The sequence below is a fragment of the Hevea brasiliensis genome, chromosome 14 (assembly GCF_030052815.1).
Source record: "Hevea brasiliensis isolate MT/VB/25A 57/8 chromosome 14, ASM3005281v1, whole genome shotgun sequence".
Lineage (NCBI taxonomy): Eukaryota > Viridiplantae > Streptophyta > Magnoliopsida > Malpighiales > Euphorbiaceae > Hevea > Hevea brasiliensis.
The window spans coordinates 1,238,336-1,260,303 of NC_079506.1; the positions used below are offsets into that span (position 1 = coordinate 1,238,336).

Consider the following 21,968-nt stretch of genomic DNA (forward strand, 5'->3'; position numbering starts at 1 on the left):
CAGATGACCCTGCACAAAACTCAGAAAATGACCAAATGAACAGTACATATTCATTTGGTCATAACTCCCTCTATACTGGTCCAAATGACCTAAATTTGATACCATTAGAAAGCTTGGATATAGGGCTACAATTTTCATGAGGACCACCAAACCCAGAAATGCCAAGAACCAAGCCAAATTGCTGGCCCAAGTTGGGTTACAAAATTGTCTTGACTTGTGTTGCTTAGAAATTTCTGGACATGAACTTAGCCGACCAGTTTTGGCAAAATGGCCATAACTTGGTCTACAAGAACTCAAATGTAGTGAAACTAGTGACAAAATGTCCACAAGACACATACCTACAAAATTGGTATTTTGACCAAAACCCAAAAATCAAGAGAACTAGGTCAAATAGTTAGAAAAAGTTACTGCATCAAAACCTAGATTCTGACCAAACTTCACTTGACCCTAGAACAGTCTTTTAGTCATAACTCCCACTAGAAAAATCCAATTGAGATGAGCCATACCTTTCCAGAAACCTGAGAAACAGGGCTACAACTTTTTTTTAGGAACCTTCCTCAAATTATGAATTTAAGAATCTCAAAAAGTGACCTGCTGTCATTGTCCTGAACTGAGCCCCTGTTGGCACAGCGTACATGAACCCAAGTCAGTTAATTAGCCATAAATAATTTCACAAAACTTGAAAAATTGTGATACAAATTTCTCAATGATCATAAGACATAGGGCAACAATTTTTATGAAGATCACCATGCCTAAAAGTGACTGCAACCTGTTCCATTAATTAGGTAAAATTTAAGTCCAAAACTACCTGGTTAAGGAACCAGAATATGGGAATGAGTCAGTTATGGTCATCCGACCATAACTTGAGTGCTAAAAATCAAATTGACATGATTCAAAAAGGAAAATAAAGATAAGACATAGAGGAACAACTTCCATGAAGGAAGTGTAGCCAAACAGTGGCTACAAACTGATCATATAGATAGGTAAAAGTAAGACACAAAAACTGAGACCAAAGAAAGGTCCATGAGATAAATTATCTTATTTTAGGAATTTAACCCTAACAAGCCATTAAACACTAAACTACATGAAATAGGTATGTGGGACCTATTTTCCCACTACAAGATGACATGAAATTAGTTGATACATAAAATATTAATTTACCTAAATGGTTTGCTAAACGCATAAGTCATAGAAAAATACACTTGGAAACTATGTTTCCATCATATATGAAACAACAATACTATAAATATGTATAGTGCATAACATAAAATAATGAGAGTGATAAATACATAAGTTATACGAATAAGTGCTTGGGACCTATGTTCCCATTATAAGAACATGGAAATGGTATAAAGCATGGGTAGTACATGAAGTGAAATAAAAATATGTTATGAACCCTTAATAGTACATAGCATGAAATAATAAAACTATAAGTGCTTAATAGTACTAATTTGCCCAAAGTATGCCTAGGCTTATATGTATATAGTTGGATCGATTGGTATACCAATTAGGGACCACAGATAGCAGTACTGCTTACAGAGCAAATCATGAACTGACAATATATGTCTGATATGATTGTTCTACAGGCTATATGCCTACCCATTGGCCATTGTGCCTAACTTTATTTCTGGCTTTACAAGCCTGACAGTGGGTCTCGTGCCCGACAGCTGGCCTCGTGCCTGACAGACGTATACTGGACAGACATATGGCTGTCTAACTAGTATACACCAGTGCATCCAGCTTTTATAATTTGTTATAGGTTTCTTGGGCACTGATAAAAATTAATTAAGACTTAAAATACAATAAGTAATCATAAAAGATCCCGATAATGTTAATTATTTTCAAAGAGCAATAAAAATATAAAAGACCCAGAAATTATGATTTGCAGATATAAATTCAATTGTTTAATCATTTTTATTATAAATTATGCACCACTAAACGTTATGCTTAGCGCGTTGGTTCTCTATCGCGTAGGTATTGAAGATTAGCAACCTCCACAGTAGTGTTCGGACCAAGTTCCGACCAGAGTCATCTCACCAGTTTTTTGTATTTTGATAGGGCCCATGCATAGACTAGTATTTTAGTTCATTGTGTATAATAATGATATAATTACTAGTTTATGATGTAAATAAAAATTGTAATTACATATTTTGGATTGTAAATAAAGTTATGAATTTCTACATACGAATTTCTAGATGAATGAATGAACTTGAAATTGTATGAGCAGAAATGACATGATATGACATATAGAGATGTGAAATTATTGTTAACAGGTAATTAGTGAAACCTGCCATATGCCAATTAAACAAAGGAGGCTATGCTCGGATATCCACAGAAATAAATTGTTATAAAAAATAAAATTTTCACATATGAAACACCTATTTTTAAATGATATTAAAAAAATTTATAATGAACATGATAAGACAAGATAGGGTGTCCCGACACCGAATGTAGTACTTTTTGCTCGGCTATAAGGGGCGTCACAATTCTCATATAAATATACTGATTTCTATTTTTTTTAAATAAATTTTTTTAAAATAAAAAGAATTAAATCTTTTCTTTCGAAATATGAGATTGATAAAAAAATAAATTAAATTCTTAGAAAATATTAAAATAATATTAAATTATATATATATATATATATATATATATATAATCAGATAATATTTTATGTTCGGATTAAAAGTAATATTTAAATAAATTTTTTTTAAAATAATGACATTAAAATTTAAAATTCTAATATTAAAGATAAAATTCGTCTGAAACTAAGTACCAGCAACCGTCAAATGGAAAAAGTTTTAATACACCTCTTTATTCTTTTTATTCTTTTGACTGGGACCCAATGCACCTCTTTTAATTTCTTTATATGAGCAAACTTTATTTGATGCTTATTTTGATTTTTGATAGAGATGGCAGCATTCACTTGGACCACCTCAATCCCAACTATCACATCAAATTAAATCTATTAACTTTCATCATATAGCTTTTGAGTGAGTTCCAAGTAAGGAAAGAATCCATCAATTGCAGGTTGCTGCAAAATCAGAAGCTCTCCCCTATTTATTTATTTGTTTTATTAATAATAAAAATTGAATTCAACAAGACAGAAGATTACATGATGGATGAAAAATATAAATTTATTATAAATTCCAAATCAAACTTAAATGTCATACAATGAAAATAATAAAAATTTGGTGTAAATCAGATGCAGATATAATTTAATTATGATCTTATTTATTGCAATAAATCTAATTTGTATTTTAAAAAGTGATATGCACCTACCAAAGGGATGAAACAATAAGGCAAGAATTGATTAATGAACAAGGTTGGTACCTGAGATAACTTAGATTAAAGGAATTTGATCTTATTAATTTTCTTTTTTTAAAAGATGTCTAAAGTCGAACAAAGAAAAAAAAAATAAAGGTTGTTTGGTATTGATTATGTTTTCAATGTTGATTTTTTATTGTTAATTATTAAAGAAATTTATATAAATATTGTCTAACGTCTGATAAACAGAAAAAAAAAATTAAAGGTTGTTTGATATTGATTATGTTTTTAAATTTGATTTTTGCTATTGCAGGCATGTAAATTTAAGATATACATATAATCACACAATTATATAGCATAAAAAAGAAAAAAAGAATAACATAAGATTTATATAGTTTGACCGTAAGATTTATGTCTATGGACAAGACAAGAGAAAAAATTTTACTATGATGAAAAGAGTAAGATACAATCACTCAGAATCCTCAAACCTTAACCCCAGTGTGTTTCCAGAATATCTCATAATACTACTACAAATGACAGAATATTATAATATTTATATTATCTTGTGCCCTCTACTATCACCGTAGATCTTACTTTTTATTTCAATCGGATCGCAGTATAAAATTTTTGGATCCGATCACAATTCGGATCTATGAAAATTTATTCAAAATTCAAGTCACACAAAAATAATAATTTTTGTTATTTAATTATTAAATAAAATTACATAAATAATTTTTTATTTTAAAATAAAAAGTAGGTAATTGAGAAATGTCCGATTGATCAAAATTAAAATAATATATATAATTTTGCTAGTGATTCAACACTCGTATTGGCTTCACGGAGATTTTGCCTAATGACAATGAGTGGAAGAGCTCTTAAGCACTCAGTGACTGAATTGATTTTTTAGGATAAACGCCAGGTGGCAAATTCTGGATGCAACACCCATAAGACTGGCCTTGGAGTTTGATTCAGTGAGGATTTCAGTAGCATTGGAGGAAGTGTCCGGCACAGAAAGACACAGCTCTACAGCTTTGGAAATCGCTTTTAATTCTACCACATTTGAATCCATAATGCTTGCTGGGCAAGAAAAAATGCATACAAAGGTACAATTATAGTCACGAAGCATCTCGCTGACGCCACTTCTTCCTGTCTTCCCCACGATGATCTATCAACGTTCCACTTGTAACAGTTGGCAGATGGTGGTAAGCAAGAATTTACAACCCGCTTTTTGATTGCATTAGAGCAAGTTCCGATCATTAGAGAGGTGACCAACAGATCAGAACCAGAGAAGGGAAGGTTTACATCAATGGCCTTCATCCAGGAGGACAAGCAAAACTGGATTAGGGAGCAGAGAGAGGAGATTGTGATTTCCTTGCCGCTAAAGATTTTCTCACTCCCAGTCAACCAAATGGATCACATTATTGCATTAAACAAAAAAGTTGATCCAAAACTTATTTTGAAATTTATCATAATTTAGAAATTTATTTAAATTGACATGGTTTTTATAATAAAAAATTATAAAAATAAAATCGAATCAAATTAAATAATATAAATAAAAATAAATTTATTCAAAACTCTGTCATGTGGATCTCTCTCAACTTTCATCTACAGCTCGCATCTGATCTCCACTCTTGTTTGCAGGCTATTGCCTCACCACTCCAGCAGTCACAAACCCAGAAAGCAAACTCTCCACTCACTGTCCTCACCTCGCTACGTGGCATACCCGCATCCCTGCCTCACGGCCACCGGAGAGAATCTCACTCTCTTTCTTTAATTAGATTCCGACACTGATATCAGATAAAAGCTACACCAAACACTACTACGGTTGCTCTTTGAATTAAGAATTTACAAGCTAGCTATGTGGTGTTGCTTCTTCACGGGCCATGGACACCCTTGAGACAGATCACCACTTCCGTTCTAGGGTCAACTTCACCAGTAGTCCTGAACTTAGGAGGTTTGTCCCTCAACTTTCATTTATGTCAAAAATATCACTAAGCTTTCATTTTATTTCGAAAAAGTCTCTTTAACCTGAATATAGTTGAAGTGCAAATTTTTTAAATTACTTTCATTTTCAATGATTTAACAATTTAAGATGTCATGACTTAATTATTTTCAAAGAATAACAACATTAATTTAAAACACTAACAAAAAAGCATAATAACATTTCAAAGAAAGAATGGCGGTTTTTGTCCTTCCCACAGGAGGAACTAAGTTGTGTTTTGATTGCTGAGTATCCATTTTGGCTTTGTACTTTATTATTTTTTAGGTTTTTTCATTGAGCATATCATATTCTTAGTTCGGGTGTATTAAGGAGGTCTATTGACAAGGGTTTAGAATGGGCATATTCATGTTAAGTTTTACCTGATTAAGACTATTTGTTTTACAAAAAATAATTTGAATATAGAAAATATTTTCATGCAAAATATTTTTTTAAAAAAATTTTATGAAAATATTTTCCGTTGTTTGATTACAACGTTGAATTAATAATATATGTTTATTTCACGTATAAATATTTCTACATTTTAATAAAATTATCAAACTCTAAAAAATTAAAAATAACTTCCTCTTTTAAAAAAAAGAAGTCATTTTTCCTTAAAATGACTTAGTTTTTCTTTTGATCAGGAAAATATTTTCCGTTAACTAATTTTCTTGAGTGTCTCAAATCTTAGAAAATATGAAAAATGCTTTTCAGAAAAATATTTTCTGTTAAACAAATGGAGCCTAATTAATAAAATATCTTTGCTTATAAAAAAAAAAAAAAAAAAGAAAAGAATGGCAGCACAACATAAGTCTCTGGTCTTGGTTGTTGTTCTCCTACTAAATTTTTTCATTGTAATCCCACCAAAACCAACCATCGTTAGTAAAATTAATTGAGGATTATATATATATATAAAAGAAACCTTTATATTAGCAAATTGGAGTTTAGACTCACTTGAGAGATCCCAACGCATTCCACATATGCTCTCGATAGTAGTCTATCCTGCATTTATCCTCCATCACTTGCTCAGGGGTTTGGATTTCATTATTGTATTTGTCAACCCCTAAATTAGAATATAAAAAACTAAAAGAAATAAGAGATTTAATTGTATCTAACTTGTTAGCATTGCTACATGATAAAGGCATCATCTACTTACCATTCTCAATAATGTAAATTATTGGATTATCATATTTATCTTTGTGTAATTCAAAAGATATCGGATACCTTTTGGAAAACTGTAAAACAAAGGTGAGTAAGCCAGTAAAATTTCTCTTTTTTTGTTTTGTTAGTGATATCATCCATAAATGTATAATTTTCTACTTGTTATATTTTATCAATTCATTTTATTACACACTTACATGTATCAATTAAACTTTTTTGGAAAAAGAAAATCTTATCAAAAAATTTATAAATGTAGAATCTTATTGGATTTCTTCTCTTTTCACCTTCAATGTATTATGTTTTTATAAGAACTTACGAGTTTCAGTAATGTGACTATCAGTTTTGTATCTAATATAATTAGGATCAATTGAAGTATTTGGTTTTGCCTAATATGAAGTGTAGTGTTGTAATCCAAGAAAATCATATGATTTTCTATGCAATTGAGATTCTTCATCAGTAAATTTGAGCAGTCTATCTCCAACTATATCATGCACACTTTTTGATTATTGACCATAAGTTATAGGATCCATTCACTTGAAAAAAAAAATGTGTATATTAATTAAATACTTTCATGCATCACAAAGGCTAATTATTATTATTATTATCATTATTATTATTATTATTATTATTATTTTGATAAGCCACTGCATTTTTATTAATAGTTAAAGAAAGTAGGGAGAGGAAAAACTTGCCATGATGAGAAGCTCTTGACCAATAGGTCAACCTTATAAACTAGATTAATTTGGAAAGAGAGACTCATGATAAGTGCATAATTTATTAATTTTATTTCCATCACATTTAGTATTTTTAATGTGTTTTTATGTTTAATTCAGTTGGTTAAAATATATTTATCATTTAGGCATATTTATAGATAGTTGTGGAATAATTGTGTTAAATGAAGAAATTTTCAGCATTTGACCTTTGCTGTATTTTTCAGGTGTTTCTAAAGTTGTGGGTCTCCAAATTGAGTGCTGTTTAATCCATTGAAAAGCTAAGATAGAGAACTTCAAATGATAAAGAGGGACCAAAGCCCAAATCAGTCTCCAAGGTTGACAAAATGAGCTATGGATCTATTGCAAAAGCCCAGACTTGATGTGTCACGACCAGTTTCAGTATTTATTTTGTATATGGAGTTTTAAATGTCCGAATGAAGCAAGCCCAAGCCCAATTGAACCTTAAGAGCTACATCTACAACTTCTATGAGGGTTGAACGCGAGATAAGACCATTTTAATTGTCAAAAATGGCAATGAAGTCATCACTATGGGCTGGACCGTATGTCTGAACCAGTCCCGGTTTTTGGGCCATAACTTGGGCTGTAGACCTCGGATTTGGGCAAATGAGTACCCGTTGGAAAGCTAAGAAATAGGGCTACAACTTTCCTGAAGAGGGCAGAGGCAGATTTGGGAAGGAAGTTGCTGAAAATCTACCTTGATTTCAGAGAAGTGAATATAGGCTGAAAATCTGTCTTTTGAATTTCAAAACTTTTTCTAGTTTGGTACCTATCTTTGGTGTTTCCCTATGTCTTATGATCATTGAGAAATTTGTGTCACAATTTTTCAGGTTTTGTAGAATTGTTTATGGCTAATTAACTGACCTGGGTTCATGTACCCTGTGCCAACAGGGGCTCAGTTCAGGACAATGATTGCAGGTCACATTTTGAGATTCTTTAATTCATAATTTGAGGATGGTTCCTAAAACAAAGTTGTAGCCCTATTTCTTAGGTTTCTGGAAAGGTATGGCTCATCTCAATTGGATTTTTCTAGTGGGAGTTATGACTAAAAGACTGTTCTGGGGTCAAGTGAAGTTTAGTCACATTGCAGGTTTTGATGCAGTGACTTATTCTAACTGTTTGACCTAGTTCTCTTATTTTTTTGGGTTTTGGTCAAAACACCAATTTTGTAGGTCTATATCTTTTGGACATTTTGCCACTTGTTTCATTACATTTTAATTCTTGTAGACCAAGTTATGGTCATTTTTCCAAAACTGGTTGGGTGAGGTTAGGTCCAGCAGTTTCTGGATAACCTAATTCTGGGCAGTTTTGTGACCCAACTTGGGCCAGCAATTTAGTTTGGTTTTTGGCATTTCTGGGTTCAGTGGTCTTCATGAAAATTGTAGCCCTATATCTAAGCTTTCCAATGGTATCAAATTCAGGTCATTTGGACCAGTGTAGGGGGAGTTATGACCAAATGAATATATACTGTTCATTTGGTTATTTTCTGGGTTTTGTGCAAGGTCATCCAGATTTGGGCAGTGTTTAGGTCAAGTTTTGGACAGAATTTGGGCATAGTTTCTTCATGGAAAATGGGCTATTTTGGGTCTAGTTTTACCTCCAATTAGCCTCATACCAATTAGAGCAACAAATAATCAGTTATGATTCATCAAACACACTGGACTCATTAAGTCTCAAACCTGTAGAAAATGGCACTCCCAATATTCAATCTCCTCCAACTTTTTTACTTCAATTTGACATTCAAGGCACTTCTAAATATTATCAACACATCTCAACAATCCCAATTGCAAGGTATAATACAAAAGTACCCAAGTTAGGTCAAACCCTAACTTACAATTTCAACCTCATGAAACTTCAATGTAAATCAACTTCTAATACTTATAAATGCATCAATCAACATGACTAAATCACTTTATATATACTAAAGTCATCAAAGACCATCACTCACCATGGGTACCAAAAATTCACTCCCCTTATAACTCACCTATTTCTTTTAGTTTCTTACAAATTTCACTTCATTTTAACCTTAACTCAAGGATTAATAAAGGAAGAAAGGAAGATTAGGCACTAACCTCTCGTGACCAAACTTCAAACTTCAACTTTTCTTCTTCTTATGGGTATCTAAAGCTTCCTTATGGAGTAGGGAGGATTTTTGATGAAGGGGACTAGGGGTTTTGGTGGATAAATGAAGAGAAACTCAAGCTCAAAGCTTGAGCAAAAATGGTGGAGGGGAGAGAACAATGGAGACGGCAAGGAGAGAGAGAAGAGGAAGATGAAGAAGACTTGTGGTTGGTGAATTTTTGTCTCTTGTGTCTTATATATATTCTATAATTATTGTACTTTAATTTTTTTTTTTTTAAATACCATAAGTCTATTTCCTTTCTTTTCTTTCCTTTTCTTTTCTTCTTCTTTCTCTTCTCATTTTCCAAATTCAAATCCATAAATTTAATTTATGTTAATTATTTTATTTCCTAATTTTAATTTGACATTTAGGTCAAAATTTACCTCTAGGGGTGAAATGACCAAAATGCCTTCATGGTGCTCATCGGGTTATTTTTATTATTTTATACCAATTAATAAATTCTCTAAATTTTATTTTATTTCTCAAAATTTATCCTATATATATTTTTTAATATTTATTTCATTAATTTATGCCTCCTCACTATAATTTAAGTGTAGTTCCAGACATCCTGACTGTCCGAACAGACATTAGTCGTCGGAACAGTAAAATGTACAGACTACCAACGGTGAGGGTGTTACAATTCTTCCCTTCTAAATAAAATTTCATCCTCGAAATTTACACAGTGTAAATAATCGAGGGACCGCTATCTCCTTGTCTTTTCGCCTTTTTGTGTTATAATACTTTACTTTTTCTTTAGTCTGTCTTATTAATCCTAGTTCTACAATCTTATCCTTATCTCGATTTACTATTGGAAATACGTAGCTCTACACAATAGTCCCAAATTGGTACTGTAATCTGCAGCTTACAGCACAAATATCAAGAGCATTGCATAGTTACCGCGGTATATCCCAATAGACTAACTCTTTTTTTTTTTTTTTTCCTCAACCAGTTTTGTACTCATCTTCTTTTATCTCATATACAGCCTTTTTCTCATTTCCATCTATTATCTTTGATACGATCCTTTTTGGTTGATAATTTACCATAACTTTATGGTTCAAAGGGTTGGTGATAAGCATGTCATCTTCTAACCCATCTCTCGGTATCCTCTTTTAACAGGAGGTACAATGCATATATAGGGGTGAACATAATTAGGATCTATCAATATATATTTAAAGGTGTTATAATTAGAAAATGTACCTTTGACAACGTCTACCAGGTCTGGCTCCTCTCGAACCATAGCGTACACACGAGGTGCTACTTCAGCCTCAGGCTGTTCTATAGTCTCAGAAGCTCTCTGTGATGTACCAGCTATCTCTAGTCTCATCGGTCTTCTACCCTTCTGTACTGTTGGGGCAGACCTCTGAGTCTCTGGTGGAGTTGTGGGAGCACTCCTCCGTGGGCAATCTCTCAAAAAATGCTCTGTGGACCCACATCTGATACATCCACCCGTTAGCAATCTACACTTTCCTCTGTGGTTCTTCCCACAATGTGTACAAACTGGCATCGGGGTTGATCTTCGTGCTATAGGACCTACAGGATTGCCAACTAAAACACCCGTCTGACCTCCTCTCTTCGGGGCAAATCGGAACCTTTGCCTCTATTCTCTGCTCTGAATCTGACCCTGAGACCCCCTGGGTCTCTTGCTCTCTATAGCAGCTGTGCTAGACTGGCCAGGTCCAGACCCTCTTTTGCGCTGCTTGTAACACCCTAGGCAAATCCCATATCGACAAAACACGGGAGAGATGCTGGGTTTATAAGTTGATGGTTTGTAACCCCTAATGACGCGTTTTAAAACCGTGAGGGCTTCGGCCAAGAGCGGACAATATCACTAGTGGGCCGGGCCGTTACATTTGTGGTATCAGAGCCGCTCCGCGTGCAACCTTGAGCGATGGTGGGGCAAACCTCAGCGAGGACGCTGAGTCCCATAATGTAACGGCCCGGACCACTAGTGATATTGTCCGCTCTGGGCCAAAACCCTCACGGTTTTAAAACGCGTCACTAGGGGTTACGAACCACCAACTTATAAACCCAGCATCTCTCCCGTGTTTTGTCGATGTGGGATTTGCATAGGGTGTTACAATCCACCCCCCTTATGGGACTCAGCGTCCTCGCTGAGGTTTGCCCCACCATCGTTCAAGGTTGCATGCAGAGCGGCTCTGATATCACAAATGTAATGGCCCGACCCACTAGTGATATTGTCGGCTCTGGGCCGAAGCCCTCACGGTTTTAAAATGCGTCACTAGGGGTTACGAACCACCAACTTATAAACCCAGCATCTCTCCCGTGTTTTGTCGATGTGGGATTTGCCTAGGGTGTTACACTGCTTGTCCCTCCTAAATTGCTCATCATTTCTAACTCTCTCTGCTGGGGTCCTATATATTGGCTGGGGAGGTGGTGCCATAGGTCCTGTGATTTGACGGAGCAATTGAGTCATTTGCTCTAGGAAGGCCTGCTGTATCCTTACTAAAGTACCCAACGATGGTTTCGCTCTACTGCTACTGCGCCCCTGACTAGACGCAGGTGCAGGTGCGTGACTCTCTACCTCTTCCTTTATCGGTTGTGGAGACCCGTGCTCTGACGGATCGGACGCCATTGATCCTATAAAACAGATAAAAAAAACAGATCTACATTAGTATCTTCTCGACTCTATCTAAAGGCCCATGCATGTGATGCAACTATTTCTTTCTATCTATCTAGGTCTAGGATGCTTAAACCTCTGCTCTGATACCACTAAATGTGACGCCCCTTACCCGTCTACTGTATAGCCGAGCAAGAAGTGCCACATTCTGTGCCGGAGCACCCTATCTTGTATTGTCATGTCTATTGTAAATTTTAATGTCATTTAAATCAGGTAATTTATGTGTATAATTTTTTTTTTATATCTTATTTCTGTAGAGACCTGAACAGAGCCTCCCCTGTTTTATTAGCAATTGGTGGGTTTCCACTAATCACCTGTTAACATGTCCATATTCATTTCACACATTTCCATATCATATTCTCTTTTATCATATCATTCACAACTATTTATGAGATCTCAAAATGAAGTATCATCTATTGCATTCATATGGAAATTCATAGATAATAAATGTAACACCCTAGGCAAATCCCACATCGACAAAACACGGGAGAGATGCTAGGTTTATAAGTTAGTGGTTCGTAACTCCTAGTGACGCATTTTAAAACCGTGAGGGCTTCGGCCCAGAGCGGACAATATCACTAGTGGGCCGGGCCATTACATTTGTGGTATCAGAGCCACTCCGCGTGCAACCTTGAACGATGGTGGGGCAAACCTCAGCGAGGACGCTGAGTCCCATAAGGGGGGTGGATTGTAACACTCTAGGCAAATCCCACATCGGCAAAACACGGGAGAGATGCTGGGTTTATAAGTTGATGGTTCGTAACCCCTAGTGACGCGTTTTAAAACCGTGAGGGTTTCGGTCCAGAGCGGACAATATCACTAGTGGGCCGGGCTATTACAATAAATTACAAGTTTTTATTTCAATCTCAAGTTTAATTACAAGTCCAAAATGAAATACATCATGACTAGACATAATGAACCAAAATACTAGTCTATACATGGGCCTAACCAAAATAAAAAAAACTGTTGAAGTGACTCTGGTCAGTGGCAGATCGGGTCGGAACTCTGTCCGAACACTACTGTGGCGGTTGCTGATCTTCGGTACCTATGCGATGGAAAACTAACGCGCTAAGCATAACGCTTAGTGGTGCATAATTTATAATAACAATAATTAAACAATTAAATTAATATATGTAAATCATAATTTCTGGGTCTTTTATATTTTTATTGCTCTTTGGAAACAATTAACATTATCGGATGATTACTTATTGTATTTTAAGTCTTAATTAATTTTTATCAGTGCCCAAGAAACCTATAACAAATTATAAAAGCTGGATGCATGGGTGTATACTGGTTAGACAGCCATATGTCTGTCCAGTATACATCTGTCAGGAACGAGGCCAGCTGTTGGGCACGACACTCGCTGTCAGGCTTGTAAAGCTAGAAATAAAGTTAGGCACAATGGCCAATGGGTAGGCATATAGCCTGTAGAACAATCATATCAGACATATATTGTCAGTTTATGATTTGCTTTGTAAGCAGTACTGCTATCTATGGTCCCTAATTGGTATACCAATCGATCCAACTATATACATATAAGCCTAGGCATACTTTGGGCAAATTAGTACTATTAAGCACTTATAGTTTTATTATTTCATGCTATGTACTATTAAGGGTTTATAACATATTTTTATTTCACTTCATGTACTACCTATGCTTTATACCATTTCCATGTTATTATAATGGGAACATAGGTCCCAAGCACTTATTCGTATAACTTATGTATTTATCACTCTCATTATTTTATGTCATGTACTATATATATTTATAGTATTGTTATTTCATATATAATGGAAACATAGTTTTCAAGTGTATTTTCCTATGACTTATGTGTTTAGCAAACCATTTAGGTAAATTTACATTTTATGTATCAACTAATTTCATGTCACCATGTAGTGGGAAAGTAGGTCCCACATACGTATTTCATGTAATTTAGCACATAGAGACTTATTAGGGATAAGTTCTTACTAAAAAAAATTTAATTTAAGAACCTTTCTTTAGGTTTAGTTTCACTATTTTGACTTTACATATCACGTTGAGCAATTACACATTATTACTTTTTTTTTTGAAATGTACATATCACTTTATAGTGGGAAAATAGGTCCCACATACCCTTTTATGTGGTTTAGTGTTTAATGGCTTGTTAGGGTTAAATTCCTACCATATGATAATTTATCTCATGGACCTTTCTTTAGTTTCAGTTTTTGTGTCTTACTTTTACCTATCCATATGATCAGTTTATAGCCACTGTTTGGCTACCCTTCCTTCATGGAAGTTGTTCCTCTATGTCTTATCTTTATTTTCCCTTTTGAATCATATCAATTTGATTTTTAGAACTGAAGTTATGTTCAGATAACCATAACTGACTCATTCCCAGATTCTGGTTCCTTAACTAGGCAGCTTTTGGACTTAAAATTTACCTAATTAATGGAATAGGTTGCAGTCACTTTTAGGCATGGTGATCTTCATAAAAATTGTTTCCCTATGTCTTATGATCATTGAGAAATTTGTATCATAATTTTTCAGGTTTTGTGGAATTATTTATGGCCAATTAACTGACTTGGGTTCATGTACCCTATGCCAACAGAGGCTCAGTTCAGGACAGTAACTTCAGGTCACTTTTTGAAATTCTTAAATTCATAATTTGAGGAAGGTTCCTAAAACAAAGTTGTATCCCTATTTCTTAGGTTTTTGGAAAGGTATGGCTCATATCAATTGGATTTTTCTAGTGGGAGTTATGACTAAAAGACTGTTCTGGGGTCAAGTGAAGTTTGGTCAGATTGCAGGTTTTGATGCAGTGACTTATTCTAACTGTTTGACCTAGTTCTCTTGTTTTCTGAGTTTTGGTCAAAACACCAAATTTGTAGGTCTGTGTCTTGTGGACATTTTGCCACTGGTTTCATTACATTTTAGTTCTTGTAGTCCAAGTTATGGTCATTTTTCCAAAACTGGTTGGGTGAGGTTAGGTCCAACAGTTTCTGGGTAACCTAATTCTGGGCAGTTTTGTGACCCAACTTGGGCCAGCAATTTGGTTTGGTTTTGGCATTTTTGGGTTCAGTGGTCTTCATGAAAATTGTAGCCCTATATCTAAGCTTTCCAATAGTATCAAATTAAGGTCATTTGGACCAGTGCAGAGGGATTTATGACCAAATGAATATGTACTGTTCATTTGGTCATTTTCTGGATTTTGTACAGGGTCATCCGGATTTGGGCAATGTTTAGGTTACGTTTTGGACAGAATTTGAGCATGGTTTCTTCATAGAAAATGGGCTATTTTGGGTCTAGTTTCACCTCCAATTTGCCTCATACCAATTGGAGTAGCAAACAATCAGTTATGGTTCATCAAACACACTGGACTCATTGAGTCCCAAACCTACAGAAAATGGCACTCCCAATATTCAATCTCCTCTAACTTTCTTACTTTAATTTGACATTCAAGGCACTTCTAAATATTATCAACACATCTCAACAATCCCAATTGCAAGGTATAATACAAAAGTACCCAAGTTAGGTCAAACCCTAACTAACAATTTCAACCTCATGAAACTTCAATGTAAATTAACTTCTAATACTTATAAATGCATCAATCAACATGACTGAATCACTTTATATACACTAAAGTCATCAAAGACCATCACTCACCATGGGTACCAAAAATTCACTCCCCTCATAACTCACCAATTTCTTTTAGTTTCTTATAAATTTCATGTGACACCCCTTACCTGTCTACAGTATAGCCGAGCAAGGAGTGCCACATTCGGTGCCGGAGCACCCTATCTTGTCTTGTCATGTCTATTGTAAATTTTAATGTCATTTAAATCAGGTAATTTATTTGTAGAAATATTTTTTTTTATATAACTTATTTCTGTGGAGACCCGGACAGAGCCTCCCCCGTTTTATTAGCATTTGGTGGGCTCCACTAATCACCTGTTAACATGTCCATATTCATTTCACACATTTCTATATCATATTCTCTTGTATCATATCATTTACAATTATTTATGAGATCTCAAAATGAAGTATCATCTATTGCATTCACAAAGAAATTCATATATAATAAATTACAAGTTTTCATTTCAATCTCAAGTTTAATTACAAGTCCAAAATGAAATACATCATAACTAGTAATTACATTATGATTAAACATAATGAACCAAAATACTAATCTATACATGGGCCCTACCAAAATACAAAAGACTGGTGAGGTGACTCTGATCGGTGGCAGATCTGGTCGGAACTCTGTCCGAGCACTATTGTGGAGGCGGCTGCTGAGCTTCAGTACCTACACGATGGAAAACCAACGAGCTAAGCATAACACTTAGTGGTGCATAATTTATAATAACAATAATTAATATCTGTAAATCATAATTAATAACAATAATCATACATCATCTCAACTCCAATTTAATGTTTAATAAAAGAAAAGAGAAGAATTAGGCACTAACCTCTTTGATCAACTTCTTCACTTTGTCAAAACCTCACTATTCTCTTCTTTTTTGGTTGCTAATGACTTTGTCTAGGTGTAAGGATAATTTTTAATGAAGGGATTTATGGGAATTATGGTGAGAAAAGGAAGCATTTCAAGGTTGCAAGATAAAAAATAGTGGGAGTTCACCATGAAAGGAATTCGACCATGGAGAAGGAAAAACGAAGAAGATGAAAATTTTTGTCCCTTTTTACTTCTTTCTTATCCCTTTATAGTATTTGTTAAATTGTAATTGGTTAGAACTTTTAATGATGTCATTTTGACATCATGCTCATGTAATAACTCATATATATTTTCATTTTCTTTCTTTTCTTTTTCTTTTCTCATTTTCCATACCATAATTCATGATTTTAATTTATTTTATGTGTTTTAATCTCTTTTAATTTAATTGACATTTAGGTTAAAATTCAACTCTGGGGTTGAAATGACCAAAATGCCCTTCATTGTGCTTATCGAGTTAAAACTGTCTGTACCGATTAACTTAATTTTCTTGAATTTTTTTGACATATTTATTGTTATTTAGACCTCCTAAATCCTTCAATTTAGTCCCATTATTTATTTCAAAGAGTTTCCCCACGGGTCTGAGGTTGGCAACTGTCTTTACAGTTGCTTCCCAGTACGGTCACCCATCGCCGTGACCCCGGCTCGTTTAACTGAGTTGTACTTTGCTTCTTTTACTTTTCTTTAATTTTACTTAGTCTTTATTCAATCAATTTATGTTTTCTCACTTTAGTTTGAGTGTAATTCCAGACATCCTGGCTGTCCGAACAGACATTAGTCATCGAAACAGTAGAATATATGAACTACCTAAAGTGAGGGCGTTACAAAGATAATCCATTAATACGAGGTAGTACGTAGTCTGTCATCCAATGCCTTGGCACTGGCCCCAATACATGCTGCATACACTCTACCAATCTCTTGTTAGTTAACTGCAGTTCTACCCTTGCCTATTTGCAGGAGTCCAAAAATCGGTAAGCATCATCAATTACAACATAGATACCAGACACCAACTTCTTAAAATTTATTATTTGTTTGTAAGGTTCCCTTCTTGGTGCAGTGGGTTGCTGCTGTTGTGGAGGGTGGACCATATATTGTGCCATCATATCGATGGTTCTCTGCAATCCGTCTAGGGTAGCTGCCATTGGGTCTATGGGACCTTGGGCCGCAAAAGACTGTTCCTGTACTGGTGGCGGTTGCTTTTCTACTTGAGCAGCTCAAGGTCTCTTGCCCTGCCTCCTCGGGGCAGGCACCTCATCCTGTGTCAACACCTCATCTGGCACATCCCGCTCTAGTGCAGTGGCAGCTCTTCTGTTTCTACACATTTTTCTGAAATTCAGTAGCATTAGTCCACAAAATTCAAAACAGCATGTTACACAGCTCTATAGACTCATATTTATGCACAATTATATGAAGCAGAAATTAGAAGCAAAGATGACGAATGTGGACCCTATTCTCTGAATGTGAGTCCTATTAGACTCTTCTCAAAACTTTAGACATATATTCCTTATGAATCTGGAGCCTAAGCTCTGATACCACATTTGTCACGACCCAACTTATGGGCCGGACTGGCACTAGGACCTGGGCCAGCCTAAAGCTCCCGAGGCCTATAGTAAGCCTAACTATTCCTTAACCCAATCCTAAGGCCCATTTTACGCTCAATTTCAAGAATTCAACTAGACAGAGTTCAACCATAATATGGACCATACAATGGAGAGTTTTTTACTCGTCCGACCTGTCAACACAATATATGACAATTTGGGGAGCTCAACTCACCCTCCACATACTCATCATGTCATAAATCAAATGGGAGCTCAACTCCCTCATCCAATCCAATCACACTCACACATACATGCATTTAGTGTTCTTATAAATTCAAAATAATATTATATTACAGTCCCAAATTGATTAAAATACTCTAAAATAAAATTTTGGCTAAATTGTACAAAATACATTAGATATTACTAATTGACCTGCAAAGAAGAGGAGTAAGTTAGTCACAACAAGTAATCCTCCAGTATCCTGGAAAAATAAGGTGAACAGGAGTGAGCGTTCGACTCAAAGAGTAAAATACCAATGTTAACTATAATTTCTATAACTACTTAGAGCTAATGCATCTTAAGGAGTGGAATGCAACACTATCAAAATTTTCATATACATCACATCATAACAGCAAAAAGGCAATTTGGAGCACTCACACACCCAATAATGTTCAAAAAATATATATATAGGAGCTGATCCCCTATACAACTCTCTTAATCCAACCTTTGCCAGCGAGTGTCTCTCTTGTTGGACTTTCGCTTGATAAACTAAATGCGGGGGCCAACAAAATCATCTCGAGCCGTGCCTACCTTGACTTATCCATAAAGGACTGGGTCCCAGCCAGTGTCTCTCAAGCTGCATCTACCCATCCTATCCGTATCCAATACCACATATCACACGCATGCCAACGCGCACACACTACTCCAATTTATCATAAACGACATCCATGGCACTTCATCAATTAAGAATGCAATATAAAACGTGCCTAATGTTTAACTACATAGATACATATTTATAGGTGGTGCATAGACATGCCTGAACATATAATAATATTAAAATTATAATTAAAATTAATATTTTACTCACAGACTTGAACTAAGGTCACTGTGGTGGCTGGGCGAAGGAGGAAGGCTATCCTGACTCACTTGACAATTTCATTGCAATTGTTTAATATATTTGACTCAATACAAGTTTAGAAAGGACCAAAGACGCTATAAGTCGTGCCGAAAATTCAGCAGAGTTTCCCCTATACTTAGGACCTATCCAACCTGCAAAAGGGTTCAAAATACACTTCTATATCCACAAAATCACATAATCACAATTCAATCACATTACATGGCCCCTCTTGGGCCCATCCAAATAGTCAACCATCATAATTTAAAAAATTATAGTTGAGTCCCCATAACTAACCCTTTTGCAAAAACTATCCAAATGAGCTCTAAAAATTCTTAAATTTTGCCCCGCGGTCCTTAGCAATATTATTAAGCTAGTGCAAAAAGGAATTATAATTTTTCCACCTATCACGAATATTTTATAGATTTTTAATGAAATCAAGCACAAGATAATTAAGAAAAAGTAGGGTTCGGGTTTATCTATGCTAATTTCAATCCTGGGGACGTGTCTGGGATGTCTGAAAATGTTAGGATTGACTATAATATCAACCACATTCTGAGATGGCCGCCGGACAGCCGAATTTAACAAAAAATGCGATCCCGGCGCCGGTCAACTATCTTCGATCTGATCGCACCTAAATTATGCGAAAAAATTATTAATAATTATCATGAAATTATTTTTAATTTTTGAAAATCGAAAAAACTCAAAATTCTCACCAAACGATTTAGACCGTTTGATGATCGCCTTTTTTCAAACGGTGTTCGATTGGAGTGGTGCCGGTCTCATCTCGAAAATTTCGTTGTCCTGAGTCCAACGGCGGTCTCGGATCGTCGATCCAATGGTCGGATCACCGAAAAAAGGGCCGCAAATTTTATATGAAGTTTTAAAGGTTAATCTATAAAATTAAAATGTTTAATTATTTTTAAATTATTTTTTTATTAGACAATTTAATTAAATTAATTATTAGAATTTAAATTAATATGAAGTTTTAAAGGTTAATCTATAAAATTAAAATGTTTAATTATTTTTAAATTATTTTTTTATTAGATAATTTAATTAAATTAATTATTAAAATTTAAATTAATATGAAGTTGTAAAGGTTAATCTATAAAATTAAAATGTTTAATTAAAATTGAAAAAGCTTACAAATGTTTAAATTTTATAATCATTTAGCACTTTTAATGATAACTTTAATGATAAGATCAAATTTTATAAAATAAAAAATAATGATTTTCCTGCATAAAAATCATGAGGGATTTTCCTCCATAAAAATCTAAGTTGGCGACAAAACAAAGGACAATAATCGATGGATGCATTTGAATTATTGCTTCCAATCATTTCATCCTTAGAAAAGGCTCTGGAAATTTATTTTTATTAAATTTATATGAAAATTATTTTAAATTTTGATGTGAATACATCATTTTTATTGTGTAAAAAAAAACTTATAATATTATCTAATAAAATTTTTAAAAACAATCATTCTTATTTATATATAATTATTTATTAATTTTATATCAAAAATTCAATTTTTAAAATTTGAAATCTTAACTTCATGAATTATATATATTTGACATAATAAATATTAATTATTATAAAATTAGTGTCAATAGATTTTAATTGTGTTGAAAATAAACAATATAATTTTTTGGGGAAATTGAAAACATTTTGCGCATTCTCTTAATTATTTTCTTTAAGCGTTAAAAAATTTGTTTTTTTTTTTTTTCATATCTTCTTAAGTGTTTTATTTTTTTTTTTTTGAAATTGAAATTTAATTAAATTTTTGATTTTGTAATTATAAATTAAATTACTGTCTGTGATCTGACATTGTCATCCTCTGCACTGATCTAATATTCAACGCTCTGAATCACGCTTTATTTTCTACTCAATTAAGAAGCAATGGCAGAAGGGATCCTCTTCAACGTAGCAGGGGAACTCATTACAAAACTGGGTTCTCGACACATTCGTACGATTGGCTTATGGGGAGGTGTCAAAGCTGAACTTAAGAAGCTTGAGAACACTGTTTCAATGATTCAAGCTGTGCTTCTTGATGCTGAGGAGCAGTACTCAAAGAGCAACCAAGTCAAGATTTGGGTTGAATCGTTGAAAGAAGCATTGTACGATGCAGAAGACTTGTTAGATGAATTTTCCGCACATGCTTTACGGCTACAAGTGATGAAAGGGTGTGGAATGGCGAAGGAGGTACGCCTTTTCTTTTCTAGTTCTAATCAGTTTGCTTATGGTCTTAAAATGGCTTTTGAAATCAAGGATAGACTAAAGGGTATTCGCGAAAATAGATCAATGTTCTACTTAGATGAGGGTTGCTTGAAGAAACATTTAAAATCTGAAGAAAGGGAGCAAACTCATTCATCTGCACCCAAAGTAGTTGTTGGTAGAGAAAATGATAAGAATGAAATTATAAAAATCCTATTGTCCAACTATGAAGAGAATGTGTCAATTGTTTCTATTGTTGGTATTGGAGGATTAGGAAAGACAACGCTTGCTCAATTTGTATACAGTGATGAGATAATAGAGACCCATTTTGAGCTCAAACTATGGGTTTCTGTTTCTGATCATTTTGATGTAAGATTAATAGTGGCAAAGATTTTAGAATCTGTTACTGGTGAGAGACATTTAGACCTTGAAATGAATACTTTGAAAAATCTTCTTCATGACAAAATTAATGGAAGAAAGTATTTGCTTGTGTTGGATGATATGTGGAATGAGAACTGGGAAAGATGGTTTCACTTGAAGGAATTGTTGGCTGGTGGTGCTAGAGGAAGTAGAATACTGGTAACGTCACGCCTAAAAAATGTTGCAGACATGATACAGTTGGATTCGATCTATGAATTAAAAGGTCTAGATGATGTTCATTCTTGGTCCCTGTTCACAGATATGGCATTTAAACAGGGGCAAGTTCCAAGCTCAAGCCATGAGGG

At 34.4% G+C, this 21,968-nt stretch overlaps 1 protein-coding gene across 1 annotated transcript; it reads left to right on the plus strand.

Annotated features, from left to right (window-relative positions):
* The first annotated feature begins 20,928 nt into the window (after nt 1-20,928).
* Nucleotides 20,929-21,965, plus strand: LOC131173419 (putative disease resistance protein RGA3). Its single transcript, XM_058135767.1, has 2 exons — nt 20,929-21,886; nt 21,940-21,965. The coding sequence occupies exons 1-2, from the start codon at nt 20,929-20,931 to the stop codon at nt 21,963-21,965; spliced, it is 984 nt and encodes a 327-aa protein (XP_057991750.1).
* The last annotated feature ends 3 nt before the right edge of the window (nt 21,966-21,968 follow it).